The 20,452-nt window shown below is 42.7% G+C and overlaps 1 protein-coding gene across 1 annotated transcript; it reads left to right on the plus strand.

Moving 5' to 3' along the window:
• Nucleotides 1-1,129: 1,129 nt before the first annotated feature.
• Nucleotides 1,130-20,210, plus strand: LOC115175688 (uncharacterized). The gene is made up of 3 exons (XM_029735126.1): nt 1,130-1,282; nt 19,070-19,226; nt 19,371-20,210. Exons 1-3 carry the CDS (start codon nt 1,198-1,200, stop codon nt 19,771-19,773), a joined length of 645 nt encoding a protein of 214 aa, XP_029590986.1. The 5' UTR covers nt 1,130-1,197; the 3' UTR covers nt 19,774-20,210.
• The last annotated feature ends 242 nt before the right edge of the window (nt 20,211-20,452 follow it).

A 20,452-nucleotide genomic window follows, 5' to 3' on the forward strand; every position in this document is an offset into this window, starting at 1 on the left:
CTTCTGGCTGTGCCGGGTGGAGATTATAACAGAACATGGCCAAGTTGTTCAAATGTTCATAAATGACCAGCATGGTCAAATAATAATAATCACAGTTGTCGAGGGTGCAACAAGTCAGCACCTCAAGAGTAAGTTGGCTTTTCATAGCCGATCATTGAGAGTATCTCTACCGCTCCTGCTGTCTCTAGAGAGTTGAAAACAGCAGGTCTGGGACAGGTAGCACGTCCGGTGAACAGGTCAGGGTTCCATAGCCGCAGGCAGAACAGAACACTCCTACTGAGTGATATCACAGCCTCATAATCAAACCCACCTGTTCTCTGAAAATTTCCCAGAATGATACAGAATGTTAGGAATCTTCCTGGGAATGCCGCTTTCAAGAGACTATAGGGACCAGGCCTAATTAAAATTCCAGAGTTCTGCGAGTCGAGTAGAGGACTCCTCTTTTTCCCTGGAGCAATCCCGAGAGGATTTCCAGAGAACTAGAAATTTGGAGCAATCCTGAGAGGAATTCCAGAGAACTAGAGAGAGGATTTTGCTGATGGGATGTACATAGCAAGAGTATAGCCTTAGCTGCTGCAGAGGTTTTATTAAATCAACGACAATGCAAGCCAATATTTGCTGAGGCATGTTTTCCTCAAGTCTTTGCATCATCTGATCTGGTCTGTCTCAGTTGTGAGTGGGTGTGTGGGAGGCTGAGCAGTGTCGTATTCAATAGACTGACAGAATATTGTCATGTGACCATACAGGAAGTCCAACAGGAAGCAGTCGGGCAGGGGAACAGGAAGGAGAACCCAGAGAGAAAGAGAGAGAAATAAAGGACAGGGTGTAGGCTTGTTGAGATGGAGAGAGAGAAAGAGACAGAAAGAGAGAGAGAAATAAGAGATAAAGAGAGAGAGAAAGAGAGAGAGAGAGAGAGAGAGAGAGAGGGGTGGGTGGGAGGGTGAAAGAGCTCACGGCATGGCTTGTTGATACAGCAGCAATGCTCAGCATTTTTTTTCCTCATTGACTGACTGAATGGGGAGGAGATTTTCAGGAACACATTGAATGGATCTGGCTCCACATGCACTAAGAAGCTCACTTATCTCTAAAGAGGATTTTCTCTCTCCATCCCCATCTTCTTTGGGGAGCGAGCAGAGAGGAGAGAAGGTACTGGGCAGTGTGCCAGGGACGCCCCTCGCCAGACGTGGCGGTTGGCGTATGGGTAGAAACGCTTGGCACGGGCGGGGAGAGGATGTGCCAACAGTCTCACTGGCATCCACCTACTCCTGCAGTTCAGAGAGAGGTGAGTCACATCTCATACTGCCACCAGTAAACTCTCAACACCCCACATACAGAATGCACACACACATGCAGGCTTCATTACATACAGTACCAGTCAAAAGTACAGTACCACTCATTCAAGGGTTTTTCTTTATTTTTACATTGTAGAATAGTAGTGATGACATCAAAACTATGAAATAACACATTTGGAATCATGTAGTAACCAAAAAAGTGTTAAACAAATCAAAATATATTTTGAATTCTTCAAAGTAGCCACCCTTTGCCTTGATGACAGCTTTGCACACTCTTGGCATTCTCTCAACCAGCTTTACCTGGAATGCTTTTTCAACAGTCTTGAAGGAATTCCCACATATGCTGAGCACTTGTTGGCTGCTTTTCCTTCACTCTGCGGTCCAACTCATCCCAAACCATCTCAATTGGGTTGAAGTCGGGGGATTGTGGAAGCCAGGTCATCTGGCTGGGCGGTATACCGTATTTTACTACATACCGGTATTTATGCATGGACCGGTTTGGGTTTTTACTTTACCTTCTATAACGGTATTTTAATGTTTGATTTGTTAAATGTGATACGCCATGTGTAACGTCCATTTTTATAGTTTACTCCGCTACTTGAGTCATCCCTCTCCGTTCTCTCTCTCTCCATGCCGCTTTCCACACAGACCTAGTCCCACCCCCTGTCACTCAAGGAGCGCATTTGTTGTTTGTTTGACCACAAGACACTTTCGTTCAGTCTGCATGGTCAATGCAGCACATGCAACAATGTTGATGACAACAATGTTGTTTCTACTTTGATCTTATTATAAATCCCCAAGTGTTCAATAATTACAATATTAGTTTGTGTTTCTTACAACTGCAAACAGCTAGTTTGTATTTTCTTAGCAAGTTAACCTCTCTAGGGTAGGGGGTAGTATTTTCACGGCCGGATGAAAAACGTACCCAAATTAAACGGCCTACTACTCGGGCCCAGGAACTAGAATATGCATATTATTAGTAGATTATTATATTTTGAGATTTGGATAGATTTGGATAGAACACACTCTGAAGTTTCTAAAACTGTTTGAATGATGTCTGTGAGTATAACAGAACTCATATGGCAGGTAAAAACCTGAGAAAAATCTAAACAGGAAGTGGGAATTCTGGTGCTTGTAGTCCTTTCAAGTCATTGCCTATCGAACACACAGTGACTTAGGGTTAATTTTGCACTTCCTACGGCTTCCACTAGATGTCAACAGTCTTTAGAAAGTTGTTTGAGGCGTCTATGATGAACAGAGAGCGAACAGAGGAAGTTGGAAGTTGTTGACTCAGAAAAGTACTGGCGTTCATTGGCGCGCATTCACGTGAGAGTTAGCTGTGTTCCAAAACGTTTTTCAAGACATTGCAATCGTCCGGTTGTAAAATTATTGAAGTTCTAAGTGAAAAAAGCCCTAAAGATTGATGCTATACAACGTTTGACATGTTTGAACGAACGTAAATATAACTTTTTTTTACTTTTCGTCGTGACATTTTCTGCGCGCTTCCTACATTTGGAGTAGCTAACTGAACACGCTAACAACAAGGAGCTATTTGGACATAAATTATGGACTTTATCGGACAAAACAACATTTATTGTGGACCTGGGATACCTGGAAGTGCCTTCTGATGAAGATCATCAAAGGTAAGTGAATATTTCTAATGCTATTTATGATTTTAGATGACTCCAAAATGGCGGGTATCTATATTGCCTAGTGTATTTTTCACAAGGAAAGTGTGCTTTCCTTGTGAAGCTTTTTTGAAATCTGTCACAGCGTTTGCATAAAGGAGATGTTCATCTATAATTCTTTGAATAACAGTTTAATATTTTAGCAACGTTTATGGTGAGTATTTTTGTAAATTGTTGTGCTGATTCACTGGCAGTATTGGAGGCAAAATATTTTTTCACGCGCCAATGTAAAATGGGGTTTATGGATATAAATATGAACTTTATCGAACAAAAAATGCATGTATTGTGTAACATGATGTCCTAGGAGTGTCATCTGATTAAAATCGTCAAAGGTTAGTGCATAATTTTAGCTGGATTTCTGTTTTTTGTGACGCCTGTCCTTGCTAGGAAAATGGCTGTGTGCTTATTCTTGTGTTGGAACTGTCCTAACATAATCTAACTTTATGCTTTCGCCATAAAGCCTTTTTGAAATCGGACAATGTGGTTACATTAAGGAGACGTGTACCTTTAAAATGGTGTAAAATAGTCGTATGTTTGAGAACAAAGATTAAATATAGCCAAAGATTATAGGGTCCCCTAGGAAACACTGAACATCACTTTGGTTCCTACCCTGTCACAATAACTTGTCAATGGCATTTTCATTCGTTGTCATGTCAAACAACACTATATTCAAAGTGCCCAGTATTACATTCTAACTATAGAATTAGAATAAACATTCTATTTCCATGATTCCAAAGATTTCCCCAAGTGCTTTGATCAAAATCGCAATTGCAACATTTGGTAAAAAATAAGGCCTAGTTTTTTTCCCATATCGTGGCAGTGTGGACATTATCTCAAATGAGTGCAGGAAATGCAGAAATGTATGTAAATGCAGGAAATTATTTTAGGTTGAAGTTGAATTGAACAGTATAAAACAATCAGAATGGAGAAAGACCCATTGAAATAATTTAGAATATGTGTTGCCACCCTAGGGTCACGGACTACTATGAAGCAAATGTAGAACTTTTATTAATCCAAAACATAAAATACCGTCAAATAACATCAAAGATTTGAAAAATTCCATGATATGATATTTTGGCCATATTGCGCAGCCCTAGCACTCCATCACTCTCCTTCTTGGTCAAATTGCCCTTACACAGCCTGGAGGTGTTTTGGGTCATTGTCCTGTTGAAAAACAACTGATAATCCCACTAAGTACAAACTAGATGGGATGGCCTATCGCTGCAGAATGCTGTGGTAGCCATGCTGGTTAAGTGTGCCTTATATTCAAAATAAATCACTTACAGTGTCACCAGCAAAGTACCCCACACCATCATACCTCCTCCTCCATGGTTCACGGTGGGAACCACACATGCAGAGATCATCTGTTCACCAGCTCTGTGTCTCACAAAGACGCTGTGGTTGGAACCAAAAATCTCAAATTTGGACTCATCAGACCAAAGGACAGATTTTCACCGGTCTAATGTCCATTGCTTGTGTTTCTTGGCCTAAAGTAAGTCTCGTCTTCTTATTGGTGTCCTTCAGTAGTGGTTTCTTTGCAGCAATTTGACCATGAAGGCCTGATTCACGCAGTCTCCTCTGAACAGCTGATGTTGAGATGTGTCTGTTACTGGAACTCTGTGAAGCATTAATTTGGGCTGAAACCTGAGGTGCAGTCAACTCTAATGAACTTATCCTCTGCAGCAGAGGTAACTCTGGGTCTTTCTTTCCTGTGGCAGTCCACATGAGAGCCAGTTTCATCATAGCACTTGATGGTTTTTGAAACTGCACTTGAAGAAACTTTCTAAGTTCTTGACATTTTCTGCATTGACTGACCTTCATGTCTTAAAATAATGATGGTCTGTTGTTTCTCTTTGCTTATTTGAGCTGTTCTTGCCATAATATGGACTTTTATCAAATAAGGCTATCTTCTGTATAACACCCCTACCTCGTCACAACACAACGGATTGGCTCAAACACATTAAGGGAAAAAAATCCACAAATTAGCTTTTAACAAGGCACACCTGTTAATTGAAATGCATTCCAGGTGACTACCTCATCAAGCTGGTTGAGAGAATGCAAAGAGTGTGCAAAGCTGTCATCAAGGCAAAGGGTGGCCAATGAACAATCTCCAATATATAATATATTCCGATTTGTTAAACACTTTTTTGGTTACTACATGATTCCTTTCCTGACAAAATGGCGCCGGAAGAAATGGCAGCAGTTTTACGGGCGCCCAACCAATTGTGCTACTATATATAGCCTGTCTACTGTATATAGCCTGTCTTACTGTATATAGCTTGTCTTTTTACTGTTGTTTTATTTCTTTACCTACCTATTGTTCACCTAATACCTTTTTTGCACTATTGGTTAGAGCCTGTAAGTAAGCATTTCACTGTAAGGTCTACACCTGTTGTATTCGGCGCACGTGACAAATAAACTTTGATTTGATTCCATATGTGTTATTTCATAGTTTTGATGTCTTCACTATTATTCTACAATGTAGAAAATTGTAAAAATAAAGAAAAACCCTTGAATGAGTAGGTGTGTCCAAACTTTTGACTGGTACATACACACACACACACACACACTGCAAGCTACATACAATATGCACACACACACACACACGTACACGTCCCATACACAAACACACCGCAAGCTTGGGAGAAAAAACACTGCAATTTGACAGAAATATAATCAGCTGGAAATCAAAGCTAACATAAGCACTTCCTCATTGTGAGAGTGATTGCCACACACTGTTATTAAAAAGAGAAAGAAATGCAAGTGATACTCAACATCTCAAGTTAGTCATCAGATTTGATGAGAGCAGGTTAAGTATGATGAAGATTATGAAAACATTTATGGGCAGACGCTCGACGATTCCAACAGGCATCACTACTACATTTTACAGGTAAGACACACTTTACTACATTACCCATTAGATATTAGGCTTATTACCCAGGCTAACAGTCACCCCTACCCAACCTGTTGGGGCTAGGGGGCAGTATTTTCACGGCCGGATGAAAAACATACCCAATTTAAACCGGTTACTACTCTGGCCCTGAAAATAGAATATGCATATTATTAGGAGATTTGGATAGAAAACACTCTGAAGTTTCTAAAACTGTTTGAATGGTGTCTGTGAGTATAACAGAACTCATATGGCAGGCAAAAAACCTGAGAAAAATTGAATCAGGAAGTGGGAGAAATTAGAAATGTAGTTTTTCTTTTGAATCCCTTGAAAAACTACAGTGACATAGGATTAAGGTTGCACCTTCTAACTCTTCCATTGGCTATCAACAATCTTTAGGAACTGGTTTCATCCGTCACCTGTTACCGGGCAGAAAATTGTGGCTCAGTCAATCACTGGTCAGTCTGAGGACAGGTGTCTTATGACGCGCGTGCACGTGACTTCGTTGTTTTTTATTTTTCTTCTGGGATGAATACCTATTACCCGGTTGTAAAATTATCGCAATTTTACGTAAAAAAATACCCTAAAGGATTGATTGTAAACATCGTTTGACGTGTTTCTACAAACGGTAATGGAACTTTGAACATTTCGTCTATGGATTTGCGTCCACGCCATATGGCATTGTAAAGTGTTCTGGATGGGTCAACAAAACGGACGTATTTGGACATAAATGATGGACTTTGCAGAACAAATGAAAATTTCTTCTGGAAGTGGGTGCCCATCCGAGTGCATTCCGCCGAAGATCAGCAAAGGTAAGTAAATATTTCGGACATATTTTTAGAGATTTGTCGACGCTGTGGTTGTAGGCTAACTGTATAGCTTAGCGTTGAAGGCTAAGTTCTGTACTCAGAATATTGAACAATGTGCTTTTTCCGTAAAGTTATTTTGAAATCTGACAAAGTGGTTGCATAAAGTAGTAGATTATCTCTAATTCTTTAAATAATTGTTATACATTTTGTCAACGTTTATGAGTTCTTCTGTAAATTAAATGTGCCTATTCACCGGACGTTATGGGGAGAAAACATTTTCTGAACGTCAAGCGCCAATGTAAAAATTGGGTTTTTGGATATAAATATAAACTTGATCGAACAAAAAAATGCATGTATTGTCTAACATGATTTCCTAGGAGTGTCATCTGATGAAGATTGTCAAAGGTTAGTGCTTAATTCTTGCTGTAAATCTGGTTTTGTGATGGCTATCCGTGCTTGGAAAATTGCATTTTTTTTTTTGCTAAGATGCTATGCTAAAATAATCTAATGTTTTGCTTTCACCGTAAAGCCTTTTTGAAATCGGACAATGTGATTGGATTAATGAGTAGAGTATCTTTAAAATGCCGTATAATACTTGAATTGTAATTTTGAGATTATTTTGTTTTGAATTTCGCGCCGTGCTATCTCACTGGTTGTTGTCCAACCAATCCCTTTAGCGGGATTGTATCCTCTAGAGGTTAAAACATTATTCAGATGTTTCAGATGCACACAAGCTGTGATGAGGCTGTCAGTGTCTCATTCAGAATGTGGAACGAAAACGGAGTTCTAAGTTCTAAGGATGAAGGAGGAAGAGGAGAGTAGTTAAAACTCGGAACAGCGTAATTTAGACCTGCCGTCTCCTAGGTCTCTACAGAAACAACTATTCCACAAAGAGAGAAAAGAGAGAATCACATCTTTGGAGTGTGTTCATCAGTTGTTAATGAGATTTATTCAGTTCGGTTCATTAAGGCTGGCCGCCTACATAATGGATAATAAAGGAAACATGAGTCGTGTCGTGGTGTGTGTGTGTGTGTGTGTGTGTGTGTGTGTGTGTGTGTGTGTGTGTGTGTGTGTGTGTGTAGGGGAGGGTGTTTGAACCGGGTCTGCAATTACCTCTAGAGAACCCCCCATATGAGAGAGAATTAACTCATCAGAGTGGATGAGAGAAAGAGAGAGAGAGAGAGAGAGAGAGAGAGAGAGAGAGAGAGAGAGAGAGAGAGAGAGAGAGAGAGAGAGAGAGAGAGAGAGAGAGAGAGAGAGAGAGAGAGAGAGAGAGAGAGAGAGAGAGAGAGAGAGATGGGGGAGTAGGCGAGAGAGAGACGTTTGTGGTAGTCATTTCTTGCTGTGGTCTTCAGTTTGCAAGTCTCCAAACTAAAGTACTGCATTGCACCGCTGCTCTGAATGTCTCACCAGCAGCAACATCAGACTAGCCTAATTCTGAATTCAAATCTCCTACACACCAAGAGAGGAGAATAACAGTAGGAAGAGCAGAGGATGGCAGGAGGAAGGGAGAAGGAAGAGAGGAGGATGGCAGGAGGAAAAGAGAAGGAAGAGAGGAGGATGGTAGGGGGAAGAGAGAAGGAAAAGAAGAGGATGGCAGGGGGAAGAGAGAAGGAAAAGAAGAGGGTGACCAATCCGAAAAGGATTGCAAAATGACATCTATATACTGTACATAGACCTACACAGTGTATATTCTCAAATACTCTGAGCATGCATTTTAGGACAGAAAATCTGCCCTTTACACAACACACACACACAGACAAATTCACACACACATCCTCTGTGTGAAAGGTGTTACATGTAATCCTTGGTGTCAAATAAACCACTGACATATATAGGCGACTGAATGCATGACTCATATAGCACATGTGCACTGTTGTAAATACAGTATATGATTCATGGTTACAAAACTAAATACTCACATACTATTGGTTGCTGCTGAGAGTAAACTTTGATTATATAAAACTCACGTTACTCTCATCAAAACATTTACACAACAGGAAAAGTAAACTACAGTATACGTCCATTGATGGTTCTCAGCCTTCCATGCATGGCCTTAGGCAAGGGGGATTAGAATCTGGATTTGTGGATTCAGTTGTTACTACATCAAGGAGCACGCTTGTATTTGCAGCTGCAGTCCCATGAACCGATTGAACCAGACAGAATGCTGTGCTCACAACAATGGTGAAACGTAGCGAAATCAGTGTATTTTTTTTATTTTTTTATTTCACCTTTATTTAACCAGGTAGGCCAGTTAAATAAACTACGACCTGGCCAAGATAAAGCAAAGCAGTGCGACAAAAACAACAACAGAGTTACACATGGGATAAAGAAACATACAGTCATTAACACAATAGAAAAATCTGTATACAGTGTGTGCAAATGAAGGAAGGAGGTAAGGCCATAGTGGCGAAGTAATTACAATTTAGCAATTAACACTGGAGTGATAGATGTGCAGATGAGGATGTGCAAGTAGAAATACTGGTGTGCAAGAGCAGAAAAACAAAAACAAATATGGGGATGAGGTAGGTAATTGGATGGGCTATTTACAGATGGGCTGTGTACAGCTGCAGCGATCGGTTAGCTGCTCTGACAGCTGATGCTTAAAGTTAGTGAGGGAGATATAAGTCTCCAAAATCAGTGATTTTTGCAATTCGTTCCAGTCATTGGCAGCAGAGGACTGGAAGGGAAAGCGACCAAACGAGGTGTTGGCTTTGGGGATGACCAGTGAAATACACCTGCTGGTGCGCATGCTACAGGTGGGTGTTGCTATGGTGACCAGTGAGCTGAGATAAGGCAGAGCTTTACATAACAAATACTTATAGATGAACTGGAGCCAGTGGGTTTGGCGACGAATATGTAGCAAGGACCAGCCAACGAGAGCATACAGGTCGCAGTGGTGGGTGGTATATGGGGCTTTGGTGACAAAACGGATGGCACTGTGATAGACTGCATCCAATTTGCTGAGTAGAGTGTTGGAGGCTATTTTGTAAATGACATCACCGAAGTCAAAGATCGGTAGGATAGTCAGTTTTACGAGGGTATGTTTGGCAGCATGAGTGAAGGAGGCTTTGTTGCAAAATAGGAAGCCGATTCTAGATTTAACTTTGGATTGGAGATGCTTAATATGAGTCTGGAAGGAGAGTTTACAGTCTAGCCAGACACCTAGGTATTTATAGTTGTCCACATAATCTAAGTCAGAACCGTCCAGAGTAGTGATGCTAGTCGGGAGGCTGGGTGCAGGCAGCGATCGGTTGAAGAGCAGGCATTTTGTTTTACTAGCATTTAAGAGCAGTTGGAGGCCACGGAAGGAGTGTTGTATGGCATTGAAGCTCGTTTGGAGGTTTGTTAACTTGTAATGGATAGGGGGCAGTATTTTCACGGCCGGATAAAAAACGTACCCGATTTAATCTGATTATTACTCCTGCCCAGAAACTAGAATATGCATATAATTATTAGCTTTGGATAGAAAACACTCCAAAGTTTCTAAAACTGTTTGAATGGTGTCTGTGAGTATAACAGAACTCATTTGGCAGGCCAAAACCTGAGAAGATTCCAAACAAGAAGCGCCCTCTCTGACTATTTCTTGGCCTTCTTGATCATCTCTATCCAAAAGAGGGGATCTCTGGCATAACGTGACATTTTGTAACGCTCCCATAGGCTCTCAGAAGGCGGCAGAACGGTGAATGATGACTTTGCAGGCCATGGCTGAAAAACAGTAGCGCATTTGGATAGTGGTCGATCAGAGAACAATGAGACTGGGGGCGGGTGCACGAGCCGACACCATGTTTTTATTTTTTAGTCTTTGAACGAAAGCAGGGTTTCCCGGTCGGAATATTATCGCTTTTTTACGAGACAAATCGCATAAAAATTGATTTTAAACAGCGTTTGACATGCTTCGAAGTACGGTAATGGAATATTTTGAATTTTTTTGTCACGAAACACGCCGGGCCCCTTCTTTACCCTTCGGATAGTGTCTTGAACGCACGAATAAAACGCCGCTATTTGGATATAATTATGGATTATTTGGAACCAAACCAACATTTGTTATTGAAGTAGAAGTCCTGGGAGTGCATTCTGACGAAGAACAGCAAAGGTAATCCAAATTTTATTATAGTAAATCTGAGTTTGGTTAGTGCCAAACTTGGTGGGTGTCAAAATAGCTAGCCATGATGGCCGGGCTATCTACTCAGAATATTGCAAAATGTGCTTTCACCGAAAAGCTATTTTAAAATCGGACACCGCGATTGCATAAAGGAGTTCTGTATCTATAATTCTTAAAATAATTGTTATGTTTTTTGTGAACGTTTATCGTGAGTAATTTAGTAAATTCACCGGAAGTGTTCGGTGGGAATGCTAGTTCTGAACGTCACATGCTAATGTAAAAAGCTGGTTTTTGATATAAATATGAACTTGATTGAACAAAACATGCATGTATTGTATAACATAATGTCCTAGGAGTGTCATCTGATGAAGATCATCAAAGGTTAGTGCTGCATTTAGCTGTGATTTTGGTTTTTGTGACATTATATGCTAGCTTGAAAAATGGGTGTCTGATTATTTCTGGCTGGGTACTCTGCTGACATAATCTAATGTTTTGCTTTCGCCGTAAAGCCTTTTTGAAATCGGAAAGTGTGGTTAGATAAAGGAGAGTCTTGTCTTTAAAATGGTGTAAAATGGTCATATGTTTGAAAAATTGAAGTTTTGGGATTTTTGAGGAATTTGTCATTCGCGCCACGCCTATCATTGGATATTGGAGCAGGTGTTCCGCTAGCGGAACGTCTAGATGTAAGAGGTTATTAACACACTGTCCAAAGAAGGGCCAGATGTATACCAAATGGTGTCGTCTGCGTAGAGGTGAGGTGGATCAAAGAATCACCTGCAGCAAGAGCGACATCATTGATATATACAGAGAAAAGAGTCGGCCCGAGGATTGAACCCTGTGGCACCCCCATAGAGACTGCCAGAGGTCCGGACAACAGGCCCTCCGATTTGACACACTGTACTCTATCTGCGAAGTAGTTAGTGAACCAGGCGAGGCAGTCATTAGAGAAACCGAGGCTGTTGAGTCTGCCGATAAGAATACGGTGATTGACAGAGTCGAAAGCCTTGACCAGGTCGATGAAGACGGCTGCACAGTACTGTCTTTTATCGATGGTGGTTATGATATCGTTTAGGACGTTGAGCGTGGCTGAGGTGCACCCATGACCAGCTCGGAAACAGGATTGCATAGAGGAGAAGGTACGGTGGGATTCGAAATGGTCGGTGATCTGTTTGTTAACTTGGCTTTCGAAGACTTTAGAAAGGCAGGGCAGGATGGATATAGGTCTGTAACAGTTTGGGTCTAGAGTGTCACCCCCTTTGAAGAGGGGGATGACCGAGGCCGCTTTCCAATCTTTAGGAATCTCAAACGATACGAAAGAGAGGTTCAACAGACTAGTAATATGGGTTGCAACAATGGCGGCGGATAATTTTAGGAAGAGAGGGTCCAGATTGTCTAGCCCAGCTGATTTGTAGTGATCCAGATTTTGCCGCTCTTTCAGAACATCAGCTGTCTGGATTTGGGTGAAAGAGAAGCGGGGAGGGCTTCGGCCAGTTGCTGCGGGGGGTGCAGATGTCACGTCCTGACCAGCAGAGGGAGTAGTGGTGTAGTATTTTGGTCAGGACGTGGCAGAAGAAGTCTGTATGTGTTGTCTAGTATGTCTGTTTCTGTGTTGGTCTTGTGACTCCTGATCAGGAACAGCTGGGGATCGTTGTTCCTGATTGGGAGTCATATATTTAGGAGTATGTTTGTCACTTGGGTTTGTGGGTGGTTGTGCTAACACTGCTAGTCTTTTGTTTGTACGTAGCCTGTTAGCCTGTCGTTAGTAATTATTGTTTTTCCTGTGGATGCCTTGCTCTTATATTAAAAAGATGAGTATCCACATTCCGTCTGCAGTTTGGTCCATTCAACACGGCTTCAACTATCGTGACAGCAGAGCTGTTGGCCGAGGTTGGGGTAGCCAGGTGGAAAGCATGGACAGCCGTAGAGAAATGCTTATTGAAATTCTCGATTATCGTGGATTTATCGGGGGTAACAGTGTTTCCTAGCCTCAGTGCAGTGGGCAGCTGGGAGGAGGTGCTCTTATTCTCCATGGACTTTACAGTGTCCCAAAACTTTTTGGAATTAGTGCTGCAGGATGCAAATTTCTGTTTGAAAAAGCTAGCCTTAGCTTTCTTAACTGACTGTGTATATTGGTTCCTGACTTCCCTGAAAAGTTGCATATCGCGGGGACTATTCGATGCTAGTGCAGTATGCCACAGGATGTTTTTGTGCTGGTCAATGGCAGTCAAATCTGGAGTGAACCAAGGGCTATATCTGTTCTTATTATTTTTTTTATTGAAAGGTGCATGCTTATTTAAGATGGTGAGGAAAGCACTTTTAAAGGACAACCAGGCGTAGATTGCAACTCCGCCCCCTTTAGCAGTTTTATTTTAACGGAAAACGTTGTAGTTGGGGATGGAAATTTCACAATTTTTGGTGGCCTTCCTAAGCCAGGATTCAGACACATCTAGGACATCAGGGTTGGCAGAGTGTGCTAAAGCAGGGAATAAAGCAAACTTAGGGAGGAGTCTTCTGATGTTAACATGCATGAACCCAAGGCTTTTACGGTTACAGAAGTCAACAAATGAGAGCGCCTGGGAACACACAGGGCCTGGGTTAACCTCTACATCACCAGAGGAACAGAGGAGGAGTAGGATGAGGGTTTCGGCTAAAGGCTATAAGAACTGGTCGTCTAGTGCGTTGGGAACAGAGAATAAAAGGAGCAGATTTCTGGTCGTGGTAGGATAGATTCAGGGCATAATGTACAGACAAGGGTATGTCAGGGTGCAAGTACAGTGGAGATAAACCTAGGCATTGAGTGACAATGAGAGAGGTTGCATCTCTGGAGGTACCAGTTAAGCTAGGTGAGTTCTCCGCATTTGTGGGGGGTGTGACAAAGGAGCCATCTAAGGCATGTTGAGCAGGACTAGGGGCTTCGCAGTAAAATAAAACAAAGAGAGGTACCCTAAACAACAGTATACAAGGCATATTGACATTAGAGAGAGGCATAAAGCAATCACAGGTGTTGATTGGGAGCGCTAAGACAACAAGGGGTAAGACAACAACAGGTAAACAGCTAAGACAACAACAACGGGTAAATGGAAATGAATGGGCAGAGAGGGTCAGTTAGCTACACATAGGGCCTGAGTTCGAGGCTGGGGCCGACAGATAAACCAAATGAAGTACCTTGTTAATGAACGCCGTGTGCATGCAAGGCAAATTAACTTTAATGATGTTGAACAGGACAGACATGACTCCAACCTAAAGTGGTTCTTTGGCTGTCCCCATACTGTAGGAAACCCCTACCTGGAACCTACCTGGAACCAAAGAGGCAGAGAGAGATAAGAGCGAGAGATGGGAACAAGTAAAGGGAGCAAAAGAAGGGAGCGAGCGCTCTCTCGCTATAGTACGAGTGCCCGTACCCATACCACAGTTGCGCGTGGCAGAGATGCCAGAGCATTAGGTAACAGAGAGGATTATTCAGATGAGCATTGGAAGTGATTTGCATTGCTAATGAACACAGTATTTAAAGCAGAATAACATGCCCTTTAAATAACATCTGCTGAGAGGAGAAATCCCACCACACCTCCTCTCCTCTCTCTCTCTGTCGCTCTCTCTTTCTCTCTCCTTCCCCCATCCTCTGTCTCTCTTCTCTCTGTTAAAATAGATATAATGCAGGAGGAGGGGGAGTGTAGCTCAGTAGCGGAACATGAACGAGGCAGTGATCGATCCACGTCTAACATAACCATCGCACTGAATTAACGTTGGCTTCTCGTCTCCCCTCAGACGCAGAGAAATGTGTCATCAGCATTTAATAGATGGTTTTGCAAAGAGGTGAGAAACATGCTTCACATGTTTGATTAATTATGGCCTAGTGTAGACTACACTCTGAACTGAGGTTTTGTGACATCAATAAGCACTTCAAATTAACTTGATTGTAATAATTTAGAAGTCAACGCTGAATGACCTTCAGGTCACAATAGGAAACAGAACACTTGAAAAAAGTACATTTCACAGCAAGGACTATAGTAATAACTATGTAATTACAATATAATTATTATGTAATTGAAACACAGTTAACACCCTAGTAAAGATACTTCTGCAATACAAGCACTCTATTCTCAATATAGCTCAGGCAATTGGAAGCTCTCGCAACCATTTATATGCAGATGATACAGTCCTATACTCAGCTAGCTCCTCCCCAGAGTCTGTGTTAAACACTCTACAACAAAGCTTTCTTAGTGTTCAACAAGCTTTCTCTGCCCTTAACCTTGTTCTGAACACCTCCAAAACAAAGATCATGTGGTTTGATTACTACCTCTGAGGGTTTAGAGCTTGAGGTAATCACCTCATACAAGTACTATCTGAGATACATACTGCAACCCTCATCCTCCACATTCAACACCCCTTCTGACAGTCACATTCTGTTAAAGGTCCCCAAACACACACATCCCTGAGTCGCTCCTCTTTCAGTTCACTGCAGCTAGCTAATGGAACGAGCTACAAAAAACACTCAAACTGAACAGTCTTATCTCCATCTCTACATTCAAAAACTCAATCATGGACACTCTTACTGAAGCTTGTGGCTGCTTCGCGATATGTATTGTTGTCTCTACTTTTTGCCCTTTGTGCTGTTGTCTGTGCCTAACAATGTTTGTACCATGTTTGTGCTGCTACCATGTTGTGTTGCTACCGTGTTGTTGTCATGTTGTGTTGCTACCATGCTGTGTTGTCATGTGTTGCTGCCATGCTGTGTCGCTGTCTTAGGTCGTGTGGTGTCTCTCTTGTAGTGATGTGTGTTTTGTCCTACATTTGTATTTTTAATCACAACCCCCATCCACGCAGGAGGCCTTTTGCCTCTTGGAAGGCCATCATTGTAAATAAGAATTTGTTCTTAATTTACTTATCTATTTAAATAAAATATAAAATAAAAATAAAACATCTGAGAAAAAAATGTGGAGAAAAAAAAGGCCAGAAGGTGCATTATTTGTGTTTAACACACTCTTATACTTCTATTTTCATAAACTGACAACACTCACGAACCAACAAGCCATATATTTAATGAAGCAAAGCAAACACAGACCATGATGCAATTTTTACATAATGTTCACTCACTGACAACATTAAAGAAAGAAATCAGTATGCCAGCTCAGTTCTGCCTTCCACTGAACAAGATATCTTCCATTCATTATTGATGCTGTGTGAGGGGTGTGGGGAGGAGAGGAGGAGGGTAGTTTTCCCCTCAAGGCACAGGAGGATTCCCAGAGCCGGGACTGGCATCAAAGCCTTCTATCTAATCTGCTCTCCTCTCTTTCTCATCCTCTCTCTTTCCCTCTCTCTTTCTCTCTTTGACTATCGATATTACATGGTTTGTCTCACTCATTTACGTCTGTTTTCCCTTCTCGTTATGATTTCATTATACTGTGATTTGCCGTATGCTATGAGGGATAAGACAATACAATATTGCGGCAACTCGCCCAAGCCTTCCCCATTTCTCCTTCTCCCAAATCCAGTCAGCTGATGTTCTGAAAGAGCTGCAAAATCTGGACCCCTACAAATCAGCCGGGCTAGACAATCTGGACCCTTTCTTTCTAAAATTATCTGCCAAAATTGTTGCAACCCCTATTACTAGCCTGTTCAACCTCTCTTTCGTGTCGTCTGAGATTCCCAAAGATTGGAAAGCAGCTGCGGTCATCCCCCTCTTCAAAGGGGGGGACGCTCTTGACCCAAACTGCTACAGACCTATATCTATCCTACCCTGCCTTTCTTCGAAAGCCAAGTTAACAAACAGATTACCGACCATTTCGAATCCCACCATACCTTCTCCACTATGCAATCTGGTTTCAGAGATGGTCATGGGTGCACCTCAGCCACGCTCAAGGTCCTAAACGATATCTTAACCACCATCGATAAGAAACAATACTGTGCAGCCGTATTCATTGACCTGGCCAAGGCTTTCGACTCTGTCAATCACCACATCCTCATTTGCAGACTCAACAGCCTCGGTTTCTCAAATGATTGTCTCGCCTGGTTCATCAACTACTTTTCCAATAGAGTTCAGTGTGTCAAATCGGAGGGCCTGTTGTCTGGGCCTCTGGCAGTCTCTATGGGGGTGCCACAGGGTTCAATTCTTGGGCCAACTCTTTTCTCTGTATACATCAATGATGTCGCTCTTGCTGCTGGTGAGTCTCTGATCCACCTCTACGCAGATGACACCATTCTGTATACTTCTGGCCCTTCTTTGGACACTGTGTTAACTAACCTCCAGACGAGCTTCAATGCCATACAACTCTCCTTCCGTAGCCTCCAACTGCTCTTAAATACAAGTAAAACAAAAGGCATGCTCTTCAACCGATCGCTGCCTACACCTGCCCGCCCGCCCAGCATCACTACTCTGGACGGTTCTGACTTAGAATATGTGGACAACTACAAATACCTAGGTGTCTGGTTAGACTGTAAACTCTCCATCCAGACTCACATCAAACATCTCCAATCCAAAGTTAAATCTAGAATTGTCTTCCTATTTCGCAACAAAGCATCCTTCACTCATGCTGCCAAACATACCCTTGTAAAACTGACCATCCTACTGATCCTCGACTTCGGTGATGTCATTTACAAAATAGCCTCCAACACCCTACTCAACAAATTGGATGCAGTCTATAACAGTGCCATCCGTTTTGTCACCAAATCCCCATATACTACTGTCACGGTTGTCGAAAGGAGGAGCGGACCAAAGTGCAGCGTGTGTATCGTTCCACATTTTATTTACACTGTGAAACTATGCATTACATACAAATAAACTGAATGACAAAAACAACAAACCATGACGCAGAGGTGAAACATACACTGACTCAAAGATAATCTCCCACAAACCCAGGTGGGGAAAAAACCTACTTAAGTATGATCTCCAATTAGAGATAACGAGGACCTGCTGCCTCTAATTGGAGATCATCCCAAACAAAACCCAACGTAGAAATACCAAACTAGAACCTGACAACTTAGAAATAGAAAACATAGAATAGAACAAAGAACTACAAATCACGAATGCCCACCCAAATCACACCCTGACCTAACCAAAATAGAGAAACAAAACGTCTCACTCAGGTCAGGGCGTGACAACTACCCACCACTGCGACCTGTACACTCTCGTTGGCTGGCCCTCGCTTCATACTCGTCGCCAAACCCACTGGTTCCAGGTCATCTACAAGACCCTGCTAGGTAAAGTCCCGCCTTATCTCAGCTCGCTGGTCACCATAGCAGCACCCACCCATAGCACGCGCTCCAGCAGGTGTATTTCACTGGTCACCCCCAGGGCCAATTCCTCCTTCGGCCGCCTCTCCTTCCAGTTCTCTGCTGCCAATGACTGGAACGAACTACAAAAATCTCTGAAACTGGAAACACTTATCTCCCTCACCAGCTTTAAGCACCAGCTGCCAGAGCAGCTCACAGATCACTGCACCTGTACATAGCCCATCTATAGCCCAAACAATTACCTCATCCCCTACTGTATTTATTTATTTTGCTCCCTTGCACCCCAGTATTTCTACTTTCTACTTTGCACATTCACCTATTGCAAATCTACAATTCCAGTGTTTTTAATTGCTATATTGTATTTACTTCGCCACCGTGGCCTTTTTATTGCCTTTACTTCCCTTATCTCACCTCATTTGCTCACATTGTATATAGACTTGTTTTTGTACTGTATTATTGACTGTATGTTTGTTTTACTCCATGTGTAACTCTGTGTTGTTGTATGTGTCGAACTGCATTGCTTTATCTTGGCCAGGTCGCAGTTGTAAATGAGAACTTGTTCTCATCTTGCCTACCTGGTTAAACAAAGGTAAAATAAATGTAAAAAGATATAAAATACCTAATTAGGATGATTAATTAGCATATTAAATATATTTTGGGAGAGTAAAATCTATACATGTTCTATATACAGTATGTTTAGTTACATAACATTTAGCCATGCTTCCCCTTGTGAATTTATTATGTTACATGATACAGTAAGTAGCAAGGGTTTAACTTAGGAAACTATGATACAGAATAAGATATATAAAATTGCTTTTGTCTGTGCCTTCCCTTCTGCTGACAGAAATAGGTTTGGAGATGAAGCCGTCACAGATCTAAATTCAAACATTTTGATGTTTGACATCTCATTGTCTGACATCTCCCCAGCTCTCCTCTACTATCCTCTCCCCTCATCCCCACTCCTCTGCTCCCCCTCCTCTCCCCCCCCTCTTCTTTCTCCCCTCCTGTCCTCTCCCCTCCTCCCCTCTCCTCTCCCTCTCTTTGTGAGTATAAAGCCGCCGGCCCAGATGGCATCCCTGGCCGTGTCCTCAGAGTGCGTGCTGACCAGCTGGCGGGCATCTTCTCTGACATCTTCAACCTATCCCTGTCGCAGGTTGTAGTCCACACTTGCTTCAAAGAGACCACCATTGTCCCAGTGACCAAGAAAAAAAGGTGACATGCCCAAATTAATATCGCTTCGCCGCACTCATAATTATCAGTCATAATGATGTGCTTCGAGAGGCTGGTCATGGCCCACATCCAGGCCAGCATGCCAGGCACACTGGACCCATTCCAATTTGCCTACCGCACCAACAGATCTACGGAAGATGCCATTTCTATTCACCCAGCCGAATCACATCTGGACAAGAGCAACACCTATGTGAGAGTGCTGTTCATTGACTACAGTTCAGAATTCAACACTATTGTTCCCTCCAAGCTCAACACCAAGCTCAGAGCCCTGGGTCTGGACACCAAACTCTGTAACTGCATCCTGGCCTTCCTAACGGGCAGACCACAGGCTTTGAGGATTGGCAACAACACCTCCTCCACACTAACACTTAACACAGAGGCCCCCCAGGGGTGTGTCCACAGCCCTCTGCTGTACTCCCTGTTCATCCACGACTGTGTGGCTTTGCACAACACCAACTCCATCACCAAGTGTGCAGACAACACCACGGTTGTAGGCTTAATAACCAGTCAGCCTATAGGGAGGAGGTAAGTGAACTGGCATTGTGGTGCCAGGACAACAGCCTCTCCCTCAATGACAGCAAAACAAAGGAGTTGATTGTTGACTTCAAGAAACAGAAGGAACATGCCCCGATCCACATCAACGGGACTGCAGTAGAGAGAGTCAGCAGGTTGAAGTTCCTCTGTGTCCACATCCCCGAGGACTTGACATGGAGCAGCAACACTACCACACTTGTCCAAGGGGGTGCAACAGCATCTCTACTTCCTAAGGCGGCTGAAGAAATTTGGTATGCCACCAACGGTCCTCTCCAGATTCTACCGCTGCACCATCGAGAGCGTCCTGAACGTTTGCATCACGGCCTGGTACGGGAAATACTCCATCCACAATCGCAAGACCCTCCAGCAGGTGGTGAAGACGGCCCCCTTCATCACTGGGACCGTGCTCCCATCCATTCAGGACATCTACTGGAAACGAGCCTGAGGAAGGCACACAGCATCATCAAGGACCCCACACACCCCAGCCACGAACTGTTCACTCCCTTACCGTTGGGCAGACGGTATCGGAGTATGAGGTCTGATAACAACAGGCTCAGAGACAATTTCTATCTACAAGCCATCAGACTGCTGAACACTTGAACTGGACTGACCACCTGCTCTGATTCTCAGCACTTTAGCACACAGGCCCTCACTCATGCACACACCCACCCCGA

This window comes from Salmo trutta, chromosome 36 (genome assembly GCF_901001165.1).
Source record: "Salmo trutta chromosome 36, fSalTru1.1, whole genome shotgun sequence".
Classification (NCBI taxonomy): Eukaryota; Metazoa; Chordata; class Actinopteri; order Salmoniformes; family Salmonidae; genus Salmo; species Salmo trutta.